We start from the raw sequence: 19295 nt of genomic DNA on the forward strand, positions 1-19295 counted from the left end.
GAGAAAATCTAAATAGATTGTGTTTCCTTTGTCTCTCACTGTAAGGCAGTTTTTTAGACCTTGAATCATTGTTGTAGATCTTCTCTGAACCTTTTTCAATTTTCAACATCCTTTTAAAAGTACAGCACCCGAACTTGAACAGTACAGTAATGGTTGCATTAATGCTATATGCAGTGGTGGTAACAGTGTGATAGAAAGCTGTTACCAATCTGCCTGAAGCATCAGGTGATCAGTCTGAGGCCACAGGTTCATTAAGGGAGGAGATGACGTAACACACCAAGTGTCTAAATTTTAAAGCTTTATTAATAAAATAATAAAATAACAGCGGAGAGTGAGGGGTGCTTCCCATGTCACTCAGAGGAAGGAAGAAAGCATTAGTGCCCCAAGCCCTAACGCACTTTCATACTCACACACGCATTACCCGAGGCTGGCCAGGCCTGGGTGTAACATAAGAAGAAGGGGGGAAGCGTGGATGGGAGTTCTGTCCTGTGCACACAGGTTGTCTGGGTCTGCTGTGATCTTCAAGTTGCTCCAGATCTCAGGAGGGTTTTAAGTCCAGGGCTCCTTGTGGGGGGTGCTTCGTTCAGGGACCTCTGCTCCTGGTGCCCTCTGTGCCAATCCAAACCAGCTTTCCATTGTGTCTTCAGTTTTCTCAAAACACCCCGGCTCCAGGAATGCATGCTCGGCTCCCTCTCTTGCCGTCTCACCGGTGTTTTCAATCTCTGCATTCTTAGACCTTGTTTTCTTCTTTGCTGGCCTCGCTGTCTTGCAGGTCTATGCAGTTGGGTTTTTCTGTCTCACGGCTGCTTGAGCACATTCACACCCCCGTCTCTCTTGGCTGTCAGCCAAGTCTCGGCTAGTGCCAGAGTCTTATCATTGGACTGAGCTTGCTAGCTGCTGTGTTGAGTTAACCCATTCTCTGCTCTCTTTCTCCTTCCCCGTTTGGCCTCTTGCAGCCTGCAAAAGAATCTTTTACTCTTCACTCACACCTTTGACCCTCCCCAAAATGCTTTGTGATGCTTGCAACAGCGTTAGCAACGTGCAGTGCTGATCTGCCTTCCCCAGGAGAACCGCTGAGGTTGTGCCAACAGCTCCCTATTGCTACTCAATATCCCCCTGCGTACACACCCAAGGATATCATTTGCTTTCTTAGCCACCACATCAAACTGTGAGCTAACGTTCAGTTGGTTATCCACCTAGGCTACTTAGTCCTTTCCTCAGTCAATGCTTTCCAAAATATAGCCATCCATCCCTTAAGTGTGACCCACTTGAAGAATGGAAGTTAAGTTGCTCTCACAGTGAGCCAGTGGTAGGGTCAGGGTAGAATTTTGGAATACTGTTCCTGTTTTTGCAATTTCCAATTTATATAACTTGAAGGTGAAACCAAGGATAAAAGGTATCAGGATACAGAGGTGAAATATAAGCATTAATTAGTGTTGTAACACAGGGCCTACAGGCCTCACGCCTGTAGATATTTAGCTTAGCCAAATTAAGCTGTAGGATTTAGAATAAATTAGCAAAAATAAATTATTAATAAACCTGCTGAACTTGTCTGTTTGTGATATGCTGATGTTTTCAAAATAACTGCTGAGTTTGGATAATAATGCCTATGCATAGACAGACACCACAAGATGACCACTGGGGTGAAACGTTAGAGACTTCCTTAAGGTAACCAACTGCCTGTTACTATGGTGATACGGTGGCAAAATTGGTATTGAGTGTAAGGGGAATTATCAAATTAGCCTATGAAAAATGGGGCTCCCCAAAAGTAGTGGAGTCTGGAAGGTCAAATAAGGAAAAGGAAAAACCTTCACAAATATGTATGAAGCCTGTGGATTGTCAGCTCAACACATTCAAAAAGCTGTTTCCTGGCCGGGGTGCCCAGGTGCAGAGGGGAGATACCAGGATCCAACCACCGGTGATGAGGACGAGGACTAACACTTTGGGTTTTTCTGCAAGGCCTGTTCTGAGTAATGGAAATATTGTGCATTCTGTATTGGTCTCTCCTTTACCAGATTGCAGTGTGTGTATTGTTTGGTTGGCTAATAAAAGTAATTATTATAGAAAGAGAACTATGTAGTCTCTGTTGTGCATCACAGACCCCCACCCCACTTCCATTGATAACCTCACTACTGTTGTCAATCTTGGGGGCTAAACTCTCATAGATTAAAGTAGGTGTCAACCCTCACCTTCAGGTGGGTAACTGGTTAAAGTAACCCATAACTATAGATAACGCTACAAAGGTTAACAGCATTACCACCTCCCACCAAAGAAAGGGAAGTAGGGAGACAAACATGAATCACAGGGGTGCCTGTGGGATGTAGTGCTTTTTGGGGCTACTCCACAGCTTATCTTCCACACCTGGCTCAGGGTTGTGCCTAAAGTCATAATCTATCTGTGACAGGGGAGCTGCTCTCGGCTCCTGTCTTCCTGCACAAATGGCTCTGACACCTCTGGTTTGTAACCACCACTGTGTATGTTGTGTTCAATCCACCACTACTCTCTTACAATCCCGTGCAACAATTCTATGTACAGTGTCATACACTCATCATCCCCTTTTGCCAGAGAGAAGAAATCTCTCCATGCAGAGATCTCCATTTACCCTGATGCTGCTGACCCAACTCTCTCTCTCTCATTATCCTGCACTTTCTTCCTGTGCTCCTTTTCTACTCTTGCTGTTAATGGGCGAATTAGTTCCTTTGCCCTTCTCAGGCCCTCTCCAGGGGAACTAACTGGATTTACAGTGTTGGTTCAGCTCCTGGTTCTCAGCACTCTGTCACACACCTCCCCCCTTTATCTGGCGGAGAAGTTTCTTCTTCCACAGGTTCTCATTATTTTATTAGAGGTGCTGCTCTCTTGAGTCCTCTTCACCCCCAGGGTGGTTCTCCAGGAGCCCTTTATGGGGTCCAACCATTCTCCACCCACAAAAATTACATTGGTGGGCCAGGATCACCCCCCTAATCCTGTCTCACCCCACAAATATTCACACCAAGAGCAATATGGTGGGATATTTGCCGCACTCTCACCCCCTTTCCTTTGTGACAGGGCCCACTGGCAACCCCCGCCCACTGATCACCCAAGGTCTCAGGTTCTCCCAGGCCTCTGAACTGTTCCTGGGGTCTCCACTCTCATCATTCCGGTGGTAGGGTTCCAATAACTGTCCAATCCCTGTCAATGAGTTTGAACTCTCCTCATCCCAGAAGGCTAATTCTGTGTTTTCTTCCTTTTCCCCTGTCAGACTATCCCGATGTGCTCTGATGAAGTTAAAGTTTAAACTGTGCACTCAGGCACTTCCCAGACCAACCTACCCTGGTAGAGGCCTTGTGCTTTTGAGATGTTTACTCGGAACCTCCATCCATAAACTTTGATGCCTTTAATGATTTTTCTAATCACATTTAAGTCATAAAAGGATTAAATAAACTTGGGACTGTCTCCAGATAAAATAACACTCCATGACTTTTTACTGTGTTAAAAATACCCAGAGAAAGTAAAATGTATTACCATGACTTATTCCTGTTTCCCCATTATAAGTGTTCCTGTTGTTCCCACTTTCAACTTTTCCCCTATTCACTTCTTCCCCTTAGAATCCTTCCTACTCTAGTAGCTGCCATCTGGGAGCACCCTGGAAGGCAGGTGATTAACTTTCTCTGTGGTAAATTCAGGGCTCTCTGTATTCCCATGATAATCTCTGAGAACACACACCAACGTGCTTGTTCTTCATTAGCCCATGGGCCCAGTGCTTCGTATTCCTTTGCAACACCATAGCATCAGTTTGTTACTTGGATAGATTAGCCAAATGACTGCATTCATGTTTCACACTTAATTTCAATCAGATATTTGTTCAAAAATAAAAGAGCCACACACATTTTTAAATAATGTCATCTAAGTCTAGGCATCTTGAATACGTCATAAAGTGGCAATGAAAATTAATGTGGTTTCTCCACAAAGAAGATACCAGAAGCCAAGCACTAAAATTTACAATTTCATGATGAGTTGTATATTAATATGGATGTGGAAAGCAGATTCACCCATTTTATGTCTCTCAAGAAGGAAATATATACATATTAATTAAAAACCTAAATCGTAGCACTCCAGATAGAACTTGTTTTGAGACTAATATCTCTTTTTAAATTTGTTTGTTCCATGAGGAGTATGGTTGAAATTGATGTGTTTTTCACTTGCCTGGAAGTGTCAGGAAGGATGGCTAAAATCTGTATTCACCCTTCAACTCTAAGATGAACTTTTCAATATTGGAATACAACTGCTTATGCTGCAATATCTAAGATTTTACCTGCATGCCCTTTTATAACTAGGCCTTGTAAATTGATCTAGGGTTATATCTGGCATTCAAGGACTCAGCCAAGTAACAAATCTCTCTAAAAATGTGGACAAAAAAGAACTTGACCTTGTTGAGTAATTGGTTTGACTTAACATCTCTGTGCTACAGTTCCCCATCTGCAAGAGAGAGATAATAGTATTTCCCTACCTCTGAGGAGTGGTGAGAGGATAAATGCACTAAAGGTTGTGAGATGCTGAGTAACTACACTAGTGGAGGTCATATAAGAAGGAAAGATAGAAATTCAGATTTAAGGTTGATACTTTGTGCTTGTTTTCTTCGTGTAATAATGAGTGAGTTAGGGATGCATGAGAGACAAACTTCACACTGTAGCAATTAACTATTTGTGACAAATGGTAACACACCCACATTTGTTTAAAATATTCCACTCCTACCTCATCCAAGTATAAAATAGAATCCTACTCTGCCTTTTTTGGCTGAATAGGTCTTCGGTATTAAAGAGGAATCTTGTTCATTTCATAACACCACTGATTCACAGATATCCCTGACTGCAGGGTACATTTATTACTGACAATGCTTGTCAGATATCATCCATAGCCCTATGAACATTGTGAAGGTAATAGTTTGGTGGTAGAGCAAACAATTTAGAAGAAAGGAAAGGTTGACTCCAGCCCAGTAAAGTTAAAAGATTTTATACAGCACCAACCCATGGAATGTTGCATATCTAGCCAGGTGCTAGAGAGCTGGTTTAAATGCCTTGCAGCAGATTTTGTAAAGTTCAGAACTACTCAAACTAAGCCTGAACTAATTGCTCTATAGACACTTGCATCGCCTGTTGGCTATCAGCGTGATTGACAGCTGGAGCCCTGAAACTGCACGTGTGGTTTCACTGCTGGTAGGGTCCCTGTTTTGAAATTGGGGGATGGAGGGAGGTGTTCCAGCTGTGAGCCCCAGCAGTGCTGAGAGATGGAGCCTTGCTGCCCAGAATTGAGAGCCTGGACTCTGGGCTCTCCGCAGACCTCTCAGCTGCCACTCGGGCTCTCAGATCACCACTCTGCATGGAGCTCCCTCCTGCAGGGAGCTGAAAGTTCAGGCAGCAGTTGGGTCCCAGTTGGGAGCTCCGTGGGATCTCAGCCCCCCACACTGCCCCTCTTAAGATGGTGCAAGTGCTCCTGGAGAGGACACACACCACCAACAGATTGAGGATAGTGTGGACATGAAAAACCACAGTAATTACTGTGATGGCGCTAAGTTGACCTCACTTAGGTTGACTTAATTGTGTAGTGTAAACATGGCCTGAGTGAAATCTTGGTCCCACTGAAGACAGTGAGATTCACTGACTTCATTGGGACCAGAATTAGTTCTAGCATGTGTTATCAACACATACCCACTTCCCAGGCTTTGACCTTACTGTTAACTCAAACAACAACAAAACATACAAACTCAAACAGCTACGCTATTCCTAAGGTTTCCCTGCAGAACCTCCTCTGTCCCAGCCTCTAGTTTCCTTTTGCCCAGAGAGACCGAACTCTCTTATATCCCAACTGGCGCTCAGGAGATTCATTTATCAGCATAAATCAGGAGTAATTAACATAATGTAGATGTAATCCCTCTCCCCTCTCTCCCCTCCACCCCAACATTTGGAGTTTGCCGGCTCCTGGAGCTCCAGACTGAGTCTCTAAGGGGGCCCTACCAGAACAACTACAAATATGATGGCTATCAGAGCCCTCTGACCTCATTTCCCAGCATGCCTGGAGTCAGGGATGGGACAAAAGGAAGTAGAAACTGCTGCTGAGGCCCAATGAGGGGACAGCTTGACTCAAACACACAGATAGTTTAGTGTCATTTTTGGTTTGGAAGCAGGAAGCCAGGCAGCTCAGCTCAGGGAGTCCCTGCCAAACTCCCACTGCCCCCAAAGGGAGTTCTTGCACAGCTGTGAAATCTAGCTGCCTGGGCCAGGCCAATCCAGCACCATGGAGACCAGCCTCCAGCAGAGAGAGATCAACCCAGTGCCAGCTACAGAGAACCAGGAGTGACCGCAGGAGGGTTCCAGACCAGGGAACAGTGACCCTGGTGGGAGTCAGGAGAGGACCCTACCCACCTCACCCCTAGGTTTGAGGATAAAGTAAGGTAACTTTTTGTTTAAGCCAGCCAATACCACAGTGCTGCACTACACTGTCTGGATGCTCAGCCTCAGCCGACCATCTTCCTAACCCTGGAACAGCTTGTTTTCCCATCTGCACAGGCTCAGTGGGCCAGGGCCTAGTGGGGGTAAATGTGCCCATTCCCCTCCTTTGTTTTTCAGTCCCCGCCCACCTGTGCAAGAAGGGGAGTAGCAGCTCAGTGCTATCACCCCATTCCCCATGCTATGAATTACAATTTTGGTAGCCCACATAGGGCAATAAGCAGATTCCTGGGGATTGAAGACCTCAGTCCACAAAACAGGTACAAGTTACCTCACTTTGCCCTGCCAGTGTGTGATTATGGCCCTGTCCCAGAATGACCATTTCTACGGGTGAGAAGGTACCAAAATCTCCATGTTTCTTCAATACCTGGCAACTGCCAAAGAGAGTGTGAGTGACACATCAATTTCTGATGCTCTGCATCATCCGTCCTTACCATTAGCATTCCACATTGTTTCTCCTAGATATTACCCCAGAAGGAGTGGGACAGCAGGGAGCACATTTAACTGACTTCTCTAATTCTGTACAAATCAGAATCTGTTGACCATACACTTACCTTGAATTCTTTTTCAATGTTTGCAAGCACAGCCAGCTCATTGCTAAGTTCTAAGGCAGTCATTACCGGGTCTTCACTGGACAAGGAGAGGTAAGCAGGACTCGCCAGACCTTTGTAAGCATTGATTCTGGACCTAGAATGGCTGAAAGAGTCATGTTTTTGCTTCTGATTGCACTCACTGCATTTGCAGAAATAGTCATGTGGCCTTTCAATGCGAGCACCTTTTCTCAGAAGGGTGTGGACAATTTCGTATTCATGGCAGTGAGCAGCCAGAATGATTGGGGTAACATCATGGGAGAACCGGGTTCCATCCTCATCATATGCATAAAAGTCATCATGCTGGAATTCTGATTGGCTGGGACTTAATGCAAGTCTCTTGCCTTCAGCAAATGCAGGATGATTTAGGATGGCTTCCACTATCCGAATATAACCTTTACTAATAGCCAAGAGCAAGGCATCCCCAACCCGGGAGAGGTTCTCCTTCTTCAGTAAAAGTTCTGTAATCTCCAGATGCTCATTGGCGACTGCGAGCTGCAAAGCATTCTGCCCCATGTAGTCCACACAGTTCACATTTAGTGAGGTACATTCTTCCAGCATTTTACGAATCACGGGAATATTCCCATATTCTGCTGCATCCAAAAAACGCTCCTCATCAAGAGAAAGGCTTGTGGAATGATCATTAAACATGTACGCTGGTCCTCGACTGGCCACCCTTCTGCCCTTCTCCCGGAGTATTGTCTGTCGTCGAAGTGCTAGCCTATTCTCAGTACCTCGACTGAATGGAAAGAGAGATATTATTAATGCTTTCATATGCAAAAAGATGTGCATTTTTAACCTACACTTTGGGAGGACACAAATCTTAATACTAAAAAAAAATTCCCCATCAGTTATCTGCTGTGCACTTTTTAATGCAGAAGTAAGACCATAAAGCTTACTTTGTTGTACTGTATAATCATTATAGCCATACAAGTCTGGAATGGATACCGTTATTACTCTCTGCTTCCCTACCTCACCCACAGTTATCACATCTTAATTTAGAAAGAGAAACTGAACCAAATTTTGCTCTCAGTTACACCAATGTAAATCTGGAGTAACTACTATAAAGACAGTGTAATTACTCCAACTTGGGAACCATGGTCTTTCTTTCCAGTACTTTCCATTATTTGTTTTAATTCTACAGATAACAGGCAAACATCTAACATTTTACAGGACTGAGACTCATCATTCCTTGTCCCACATTTGTCTCATGTATGAATGGCTGGTCCAGGCAAAGTAGGTAAAATCAAAATAATTTGCACACCCTGAGACCTCACATCCCTGGTTAAATGGATTGCAGCCCACCTGTAGACTAGGAGTGGTGATTCAGAAGCCAGAGGAGGCACATGAGGAGTGATGGTGGACCCCTGTCAGCACAACTGACAACTTGTGTATGTGTAAATGCTTGAGATTAACACCCTAAACAGGGCTAGGGTGCAAAGGCCCCATGTTAATATGTGTATAGTATATTGCTTCAATTCAGTGCTGATTGACTTCATCTGCTCTCATTCCTTCAGTTACTACTACATGAATAATTCCCTAATCTCTTTGCTCTGATTTCTTCCCCTCCATTCACTCTTGCTTTGAGTTCTACTGATTCAAAACACTAAATAAGAGCTCAGTATTTATTATTATTTTTATTATCCGCAGCTGTTTCTCTGACATCTAGTCTGGAATGTCCAGTTGCCAATTCAACCTGAACCTGGTAGAAACTGAACATGTAATCTCCTGCTCCATTAAACCTTGCCAATTCCTTCCTTCACCATCCTCTCAATTATTCTGGCTTGCAGTCTTGATGTCTGCCATGAAATCTTGTCACCTTTTCCTTTTTAACTGCTCTAAAATCTGTACCTTTTCTTCTATTCCCACTGTTAAAACCTTAGTCCACTGCTTGGCACTCGCTCTTGTCTTGACTGCTGAAACGTGAAGTGAAACATTTTGAAAACTTGGGGTTGGCTATACTGCATTTGTTGAGAACAACTCTATTTTTGCAGTGATTTCTTGGTACAAAATATATCCAATTTTCATTAACAAGAAAAGAGAATAATAGGTAATCTGGAAAAACTAAGCTTTTAACCCCCTGCAGAAAATCATTTTCAAATTGATTTGGCCTTCTAGAATTACATCGCTAGTATCCAACATCCACTACAATTTTGTGCTTTTTTCTTTTCTTTTTTTCCCCAGTTGTAGCTCGATGGCACTCTACTGGCTTTTAAAAAAAATATTTTATTCCTTTCTTACACATTTTCATAAAATACTGCAGATTGCAACAAAGCAATATATACAGTATTCCTGAGATATTGCTTACTCATGAACATAAACTCAGATGTTAAACAAGACATGGCAAATATAAATCTCACCTCTTAAACTAGAAATGAAAACATCATCACAAAAGCGGAGGGAAAAGACTCAGACCATTTATATAGCTATGGTTCCTATCAAGCTTCTCTATCGACCAATCTTGTCCAGAAGAAGAAATTTCTTCCAGCATTGTTTTTCTTCCAACGTGCCCATGTCCCCAGTCTATAGATAGAACAGTTTTCCAAAACATAGCTGCAGAGTGGTGTAATGTACTTGTAGCTAATAATATGTTATGACTAGAGACCACGACACTGGCCATTACCCAAAAAATACAAAGAAAGGGGTCCGATTATAAGATTATTGATGACATTTAGGGCTATGAATATGTGCTCAAACAAGGGAAAAAGAGAGTTAGAATTCCCCATGGCTCTATGTGGGCAACATGGACAATAGATTCAGGCACAATGGAGAAAACAGAGTTACTCATCTTAGTGTTAAATAAAAGGTTAACCTCAATTGCGAGTTGAAAATTTGTTTGACAGAAAATGGCGTTTTTATCTAAATGGAAACTTTTGTGAGAATCATCCATTTTTAACTAAATTTTTTCAGGTTTTCAAATTCTCCCCCCACCCAACTTGACAATGAAAATGTTGTGGGTTTGATGCCATTTTTTTCATTTCTTCAACAATCCCCCCCCCCCCCCCAACACACACACACACAGAATCAAAGAAAAAAATCAGTGAAAACAATTTATTGTTTTTGTTGGTTTTTTTCAAGGGAAAAAAATTCTCACCCAGGAAAAGACAGAAGTTTGAGAAATCATAGCATCAGGAAGAAGTTACAGTATTTGGCAAGAACATACATATTGGTGGAGAAGGAAGAGAGGAAGCAATGGAAATAAGAATAATAATAAGAAAAACAAAAATAACATTTGACTTCTGTAGCACCTGAGACTGTGAGCCTAAGGGAATGAAGGACTGTGTGGGGTTGGCAACTGCAGTAGAGAATGTTGAAATGGAGCAAGGAGAGAGATGAAAGGTTTAATTTTAGAAATGCTATGTGCAGCAGCACATCGAAGGAGACCTCTGAGAAACAACTGTAGGTCAGGTGTGCAAGCCTGAGCAAAAGGGATGAGGGGTCAAGAGTAGAGAGGTAGAACTGTGAATGATGCAGATATGAGTGGTAACTGAAAACATAAGAATGGATGAGATTGCCTTGAGAGAGAACAGAGAGACAAGGGGCAAAGGTTGAGAGGATTCAGATACCAAGGGACAACAGAGAGAGGAAACACTTAAAATGATGAAAAAGGTAAAAGAAGCCAGGAGAGCAAGGTGTAAGATGAAACTCGAAGGTATGCCTTAGATTTGCTTGGTGTATTTTAGTGACCTTGGAAGCAACAGGAGCAGAGAATGCCAAAGAGATGGTTGGGAAGGAGAAAATCTAGACAGAGGGAATTGACGGCAAATTTCAGAATTTTAAGAGACAAAAGGGGAGGAGGCAGATACTTTGGTAGTTGAAAAGATTTTTTTTTTCAGGATAAGGAACACAAAAGCATACTTGTAAGGCTGGAAAGAAAGAGCCGGAGTGGGAGAAAGATAGGCTAAAGATAAGGAAGAGCAAAGAGATGTAAAAGAGGACAGCTGAGGAGGGCTTTGGTTCTATCTGCCCCTTGGCTCCTATTCTCCCTTTCCCTCCAGCCCCATTCCCCACCTTGCTGCATTCTTCCACCTCCACACTGCCCATCCCCTAGCAGCAAGAGCACTGAGAGCACAAGAGACAGTCTCCCTGCTTGCAGTTCCTGTCCCCAGCAATACAGCCACCACTGCTAATGGCTCAGCCCCTGCAGGGAAGGAGTGTGTGTGGAAACTCAGGTGGAATATTTGAAGAATTTAGCTGCCACACTCTAACATAACTCTACTGAGCATGTGCAAACTGAGATTTTTCAGAGATTTATACCTTGACCAAATTTGAGTAAATTTTCAAGGTAACAGCAAAAGGCACATCCTTGACTCCAGGGCATTCCACTGCAAAATGTCAAGTCCCTACTCCAAAGGATGGAAACATTAGCGATTTGGTTGTAAGAATATTTTTAAACATCTAAAAACTGACCCATTTTTCCTTAAACTAATTCTCAAAAATGGCTGATCCCATTTAGCTTAAATTTTCAAAAAAAAAAACAAAAAAAAAAACAATTCAGCCTGAGGCAGACACCTGGCATAGAAGATTTCAGCTCAAACAGTTAAACTTTGGCAAATGTAAAAGTAAATGAAAACAGGTTCTTATCATGGAAAGTTTGGGCAAACTTTAACTACAGATGGCACTACCAGCTCTGCCAATAATAAAATCATTGTTAATAATTTGGTTAAATGGGCAATGACAGGGGTAGGGCAAGACAGTAGTTAGGATTACTCAGATTTAGATGAAGGAGATAGTAAGACTAAGGAGGAGGAAAATTCCAGTCATCGAGTTTCAATTTCATTTGCAAATGTATTCTCTGAAACTGTGAGTTTATGAACACATAATTGATTAAGTAATATTTTATTCTTGTAAAGTCATAGAATTATAGACATGTAAGGTGGGAAAGGACCTCAAGAGATCATCAAGTTTAGCCCCCAATGCAGAGACTGGACCAAGTAAACCTACACCATCCCTGACAGGTGTTTGTCCAACCTGCTGTTAAAAACCTCCAATGATGAGGATTCCACAGCCTCCCTTAGAAGCTTATTCCAATACTTAACTATCCTTACAGTTAGAACATTGCTTCTAGTTTCTAACTTAAATATCCCTTACTGCAGATTACTTCTTGTCCTACCTTCAGTGGACCTGGAGAACAAATGATCACCATCTTCTTTATAACAGACCGTAACATATTTGAAGATTTATCAGGTTCCTCCCCTGTCTTCTTTTCTCAAGGCTAAACATGTCCAGTTTTGTTACCCTTTCATCATGAGTCAGGTTTTCTAAAGCTTTTATCACTTTTGTTGCTTTCCTCTGGACTCTCCAATTTTTCAATATATTTCTTAAAGTCTGGCACCCAGAACTGGGCACAACACTCCTGCTGAGGCCTCAACAATGCCAACTGGAGAGGGACAATCACATTCTGGGTCTTACTGTAGCGAGACTACACTTCACTGGTGCGGTGCCTCCCGCTGGTTGTCTCGAGAATTAGCTTTTTCCAGCCCAGAGCACCCTCTGCAGGCCGGTGTCTTGCCTGCCACTGGCTCCCATGTCCCTCCTGGACCCGTATGCCCCTTTACCTCAGGGTTCTGCCCCAGCTGTACCCCCACGCTCTGGGTCTCCCCTCCCAGGGGACCCCCCAACCCTCTAAACCCCCTGTGCCTCAGTGGCTACTGCCAGTCATCACCTAGCCCCCGCTCACTGGGGCAAACTGCAGTGTAATGGCCACTCATCATTGGCAAGGGGATAGGACCTGCTGCCTTTGCCTATTCCCAGGCTGCCCTGCTGCAGCGCCAGTACCTTTCTGGGCCTTTACCAAGGCCTGCATCCTGGGGTTTTACCAGGCTGGAGCTCCCCAGCTCCCTTTGCCCTTCCCCAGTACTGCTCCGCTTAAGGTACCTCGCTCTCAGGCAGCTAGCCCTTCCCACTCCAGGGCTAGAGTGAGACTTCTCCAGTTTCTGGCCCATAGCCCTCTTATAAGGGCCAGCTGTGGTCTGATTGCGGTGTGGCCCCAGCTGTGGCTGCTTTCCCCAATCAGCCTAGCTGTTCCCAGCCACAGCCCTCTCCAGGGCTGCTTTTACCCCTTTTCTGCAGGAGTGGGGCAGCCACCCCATTACACTTACATACAAAACTTATGTTTAAAAACTCCAGAATCATAATACAGTTGAGTCGCATCATGCGTGCAGTTAACTTATGCAAATTCAACAATACGCACTCGGCAAAAAAGAAAGAAAAACAACAAGATAAATAGCGTGGGTGATTCCGCCCACCATTCCGCTCAATGAGCGTATACCCTGGAGTGAGCGTGAGATGGGAGACATGAATCTGCTGTTCCCTCAGCCAGTCTCAATTCCCACGTGCCTCTCATAGCGTGAGCATCTTGCCACGCTGAGTGTGATTCTAGTGTTTAAAGATATGTATTTTTCATACAACATGGCCCCTAAACACAAGCCAACTACTTCATCTGGTGCTCAACCGAAGAAACAGTGATCTGTTCCAACGCTGTAGGAAAAACTGGCTGTGTTGGACTTATTGAGAGACAGCATGTTGGTTTCCAACGTGGAGAGTAAATATGGACGCAACTGCAACGAATCTTGTATCCGTGCCATCAAGATTCGAGAAAGAGAAATTCATCAAGCTGTGGCATCAAGTACTCCAATAACTGCTAACGTGATGAGCCAGGTGTGTGATAAGACTTTAGTGAAGACTAAAAAGGCATTAAACTTATGGCTGGAAGACATGAACCGTAAACGTGTGCCTATCGATGGCAATACGTTGCAAGAAAAGGCTCTTAGCCTCTACACGCTGTTCAAACCTCCTGCTGAAGAGGGACAGCCTTCTGATGAGAAGGAATTCAAAGCCAGCCAAGGTTGGCTTAACAGTTTTAGGAACCGCTTCAACCTCAAAAACGTGCAGACTACTGGTGAAGCTGCATCTGCCAATGAAGAGGCAGCAAAAGCCTACCCCGAACAATTAAAGAAAATCATAGAAGAAAAGGGCTATCTTCCGGAACAAGTTTTTAATGCTGATGAGACTGGGCTCTTATGGAAAAAAATGCCCAGCCGCACTTACATTTCTAAATCAGAAAGACAAAACATCTAAAGACCGTGTAACTGTGTTGTTTTGTAGCAATGGGGCTGGGCATTTAATAAAGCCAGACTTGCTCTACAGGACTGCAAATCCCTGTGCCCTTAAAGGCAAGAACAAAAATCTCCTGCCTGTGTTCTGGCAATCAGATAAAAAAGCTTGGGTGACGGCAGCATTATTTCTGGATTGGTTCCACAAGTGTTTCATTCCGGAGGTCAAGTGGTACCTCGAAGAGAAAGGACTTGACTTTAAGGAGTTGCTGATAGTAGACAATGCTCGTAGCCACCCTGCGGCCCTCCGGTTTGCGCATAACAATGTTGAAGTCATCTTTCTCCCCCCCCCCAATATCACCTCCATCCGCCAACCTCTCAACCAAGGCGTGATTTGCTGTTTCAAGGCCACGTACATGAGGCTTACATTCTCACGGATACGTAGCGCTATGGATGCTGACCCCAATCTTTATGTGATGGAGTGCTGGAAGTCCTTCAACATCGCCGATTGTATCACTTATATTAAACAGGCAATGGATGCAATCAAGCCCGAAACAGTCAATTGGTGAATCCTATGGAAAGAATGTGTGAATGATTTTAAGGGTTTCCCGACCATTGACAAAGAAGTGAAACACATTGTTCAGGTGGCCAGGCAAGTGGGTAGCGATGGCTTTGTCGACATCCTTGAGGAAGAAATTGAAGAATTAATTGAGAGCCATAGAGAAACACTGACTAACGAAGAATTAGAGGAACTGATAAAATCGTCTACAGAAGATGAAGATGACGACGATGAACAGGAAGAACCAGCAAGTTGGAATCTTCATAAATTTGCTGAAGTGTTCCAAGCAGCGAAACACTGGAATGATTTAATTTCTGAATACGATCCCTCTATGGAACGAAGCCTCAAAATCACACGTAGTATTATGGATGATTTGAGACCATATCAAGAAATGTTTGAGCAACTCAAGAGACAACAGTGATAGTTGCCGATCACAATGTTTTTCAAGGTAAAACAACCAGCAGCAGATGAGCCTGCGCAATCAACTTCTCAAGCTGAACCAGAGCCAACCACTTCGTCTAACTTGCTCTCCGTCACCTCCGTCTCCTGGATCGACATCAAGCCCTGATGACCCCCCAATAGTGTTGTCAGGGGAAGAGGAAGACTAATCATCGGAGTGTGTACAGGGCCAATCTCTCTCTCTCTCTCTCTCTCTTTTATGTAATTACAAATATAGTACTGTAAAATTATATTTTGCATATGTATTCTTTATTATATACTTTACATTCTGCATACATTATACATTTATACATATTACTGTACAGGGTTGTATACATAAAACCAGGTAAAGTATACTGTACTTTATGGGCAATTTAATGGATTTTCAAGGGTAATTTTGACTATATGCGATTTTCGCCTTACGCGCTGACTTTAGAATCTAACCGCCGCATAAGATGCGACTCCACTGTAGCCTTTTTTGCAATGGCATCATATTGTTGACTCATATTCAATTTGTGATCCGCTACATCCCACTGATCCTTTTTAGCAGTATTACCACCAAGGTAATTGATTGTGAGGACAATCAATGGGACACAATCATTCTGGGGTACAAAATATATTGGAAGGACAGAACAGGTCGTGCGGGGGGAGGAAAGGGGGGAGTGGCACGATATGTGAAAGAAAATGTAGAATCAAATGAAATAAAAATCTTAAATGAATCCACATGTTCCAGAATCTCTATGGATAGTAATTCCATGCTCTAATAACAATATAACAGTAGGGATCTATTATCGACCACCTGACCTGGACAATGATAGTGACGATGAAATGCTAAGGGCGATTAGAGAGGCTATCAAAATCAAAAACTCAAAAGCTCAATAATAGTGGGGGGTTTCAATTCTCCCCATATTGACTGGGTACTTGTCACCTCAGAATAAATGCAGAGACAACATTTCTCAATACTTTAAATGCCTGCTTCTTGGAGCAGCTGGTACAGGAACCCACAAGGGGAGAGGCAACTCTCGATCTAGTCCTGAGTGGAGCACAGGATCTGGTCCAACAGGTAACTATAACAGGACCGCTTGGAAATAGTGACCATAATATAATAACATTTAATATTCTTGTGGTGGGAAGAACACCTCAACAGCCCAACACTGTGGCATTTAATTTCAGAAAGGGGAACTATGCAAAAATGAGGTTAGTTAAACAGAAATTAAAAGGTACAGTGACTAGAGTGAAATCCCTGCAAGCTGCATGGACACTTTTCAAAGACACCATAATAGAGGATCAACTTAAATGTATGCCCCAAATTAAAAAACACAGTAAAAGAACTAGAAAAGAGCCACCATGTAAAAGAATCAGTGAGAGATAAAAAGGCATCTTTTAAAAAGTGGAAGTCAGATCCTAGTGAGGTAAATAGAAAGGAGCATAAACACTGCCAAATTAAATGTAAAAATGTAACAAGAAAAGCCAAAAAGGAGTTTGAAGAACAGCTAGCCAAAAACTCAAAATGTTTTTTAAGTACATCAGAAGCAGGAAGCCTGCTAAACAACCAGTGGGGCCCCTGGAGGATTGAGATACAAAAGGAGCACTTAAAGATGATAAGTCATTGCAGAGAAACTAAATGAATTCTTTGCTTCAGTCTTCCTGGCTGAGGATGTTAGGGAGATTCCCAAACCTGAGCCATCTTTTGTAGGTGACAAATCTGAGGAATTGTCACAGATTGAAGTGTCACCTGAGGAGGTTTTGGAATTAATTGAGAAACTTAACAGTAACAAGTCACTGGGACCAGATGGCATTCACTCAAGAGTTCTGAAAGAACTCAAATGTGAAATTTTGGAACTATTAACTATGGTTTGTAACCTGTCCTTTAAATCAGCTACTGTACTCAATGACTGGAAGATAGCTAATGTAAACGCCAATATTTAAGAAGAGCAATTACAGACTGGTAAGTCTGACATCAGTACCGGGCAAATTAGTTGAAACAATAGTAAAGAATAAAATTGTCAGACACATAGAAGAACATAAATTGTTGCGCAAAAGTCAACATGGTTTCTCAATAGGGAGATCATGTCTTACTAATCTATTAGAGTTCTTTGAGGGGGTCAACAAAGATGTGGACAAGGGGAATCCAATGGACAGAGTGTACTTAGATTTCCAGAAAGCCTTTGACAAAGTCCCTCACCAAAGGCTCTTACATAAATTAAGTTGTCATGGGATAAAAGGGAAGATCCTTTCATGGATTGAGAACTGGTTAAAACACAGGGAACAACAGGTAGGAATAAATGGTAAATTTTCAGAATGGAGGGGGGTAACTAGTGGTGTTCCCGAAGGGTCAGTCCTAGGACCAATCCTATTCAACTTATTCGTAAATGATCTAGAGAAAGGGGTAAACAGTGAGGTGGCAAAGTTTTTAGAAGATACTAAACTGCTCAAGATATTTAAGACCAAAGCAGACTGTGAAGAACTCACAAAACTAAGTGATTGGGCAACAAAATGGCAAATGAAATTTTATGTGGATAAATGTAAAGTAATGCACATTGGAAAAAATAACCCCAACTACACATACGATATGATGGGGGCTAATTTAGCTACAGCTAATCAGGAGAAAGATCTTGGAGTCATCATGGACAGTTCTCTGAAGACATCCACGCAGTGTGCAGTGGCAGTCAAAAAAGCAAATGGGATGTTAGGAATCATTAAAAAAGGGATAAAGAATAAGATGGAGAATATCTTATTGCCCTTATATAAATCCATGGTAGGCCCAAATACTGCATACAGATGTGGTCCCCTCATCTCAAAAAAGATATATTGGCATTACAAAAGGTTCAGAAAAGGGCAACTAAAACGATTAGGGGTTTGGAACAGGTCCCATATGAGGAAAGATTAAAGAGGCTAGGACTTTTCACCTTGGAAAAGAGGAGACTGAGGGGGGATATGATAGATGTGTATAAAATCATGAGTGGTGTGGAGAAAGTGAATAAGGAAAAGTTATTTACTTGTTCCCATAATATAAGAACTAGGGGCCACCAAATTAAATTAATGGGTACCAGGTTTAAAACAAACAAAAGGAAGTTGTTCTTCACTCAGCGCACAATCAACCTGTGAAACTCCTTGCCTGAGGAGATTGTGAAGGCCAGGACTATAACAGGGTTTAAAAGAGAACTGGATAAATTAATGGAGGTTAAGTCCATTAATGGCTATTAGCCAGGATGGGCAAGGAATAGTGTCCCTAGCCTCTGTTTGTCAGAGGATGGAGATGGATGGCAGGAGAGAGATCACTTGATCATTACCTGTTAGGTTCACTCCCTCTGGTGCACCTGGCATTGGCCACTGTTGGTAGACAGGATACTGGGCTGGATGGACCTTTGGTCTGACTCAGTATCGCCAATCTTATGTTCTTAAGCCAGTTATCCCTTAGTCATTATTATCAACAGAACTGTGATAGATATGAAAATACCCTGTAATATCCTAGATAACCCTTATTGAATTAAAACAACAAGAAGTCTGGTGGCACCTTAAAGACTAACAGATTTATTGGGGCATAAACTTTCATGGGTAAAACACCACTTCTTCAGTGGTGTTGCATATGAAGAAGTGGTGTTTTACACACAAAAGCTTATTCCCAAATAAAACTGTTAGTCTTTAAGGTGCCACCAGACTCCTTGTTGTTTTTGTGGTTACAGACTAACACGGCTACCCCTGATACTTATTGAATGAAGTTAAAACTTATTGAATTAAGTTTAAATATTTTAAGAGCTTATTGTATTAAAAATGCAAATGTGTATGTACTATTGAGGGATTGTATTTATTTCTATGGGGGACGGGGACCACAGCCCTCCAGGAATTAAGAATAGTGGCAGGTGGTTAGGTAAATTCACTCAGGTTGTAACACCTCCAGAGAGCTATTACCAGCTGGAGAGAGGTTTGTATTTACTAGTTCAAACTGGATTCTCCAAGGAGCTACAGTTTAAATTAACTGTAGTTAAATAGATTGAGTTAAAACTGAATCAGGGTCTTCTTTCTGATCCAGCAAATGGACAGGACCTCTGGTCCAAGGGGACTTGAATCTTTGGAAGGGGTTGGAAGGTCTTTGACCCACAGATGTTCCATAAGGTTTGAGAGCTAGTTCTGGATAAAAGCTGTTATGAACTGGTGACCACAGGAAAAA

The 19295-nt window shown here is 42.7% G+C and overlaps 1 protein-coding gene across 2 annotated transcripts in view; it reads right to left on the reverse strand.

The window, feature by feature from the left end:
• TRPC6 (transient receptor potential cation channel subfamily C member 6) overlaps window positions 1–19295 on the reverse strand; it is a 190835-nt gene that overhangs the window by 61306 nt on the left and 110234 nt on the right. For both annotated transcript variants that reach the window (XM_073337992.1, XM_073338002.1), the window contains exon 2: window positions 7037–7811. In XM_073337992.1, coding sequence (XP_073194093.1) covers window positions 7037–7811 — 775 coding nt within the window. The remainder of the gene's footprint in view (window positions 1–7036; window positions 7812–19295) is intronic.

The sequence above is a fragment of the Lepidochelys kempii genome, chromosome 1, assembly GCF_965140285.1.
Source record: "Lepidochelys kempii isolate rLepKem1 chromosome 1, rLepKem1.hap1, whole genome shotgun sequence".
Classification (NCBI taxonomy): Eukaryota; Metazoa; Chordata; order Testudines; family Cheloniidae; genus Lepidochelys; species Lepidochelys kempii.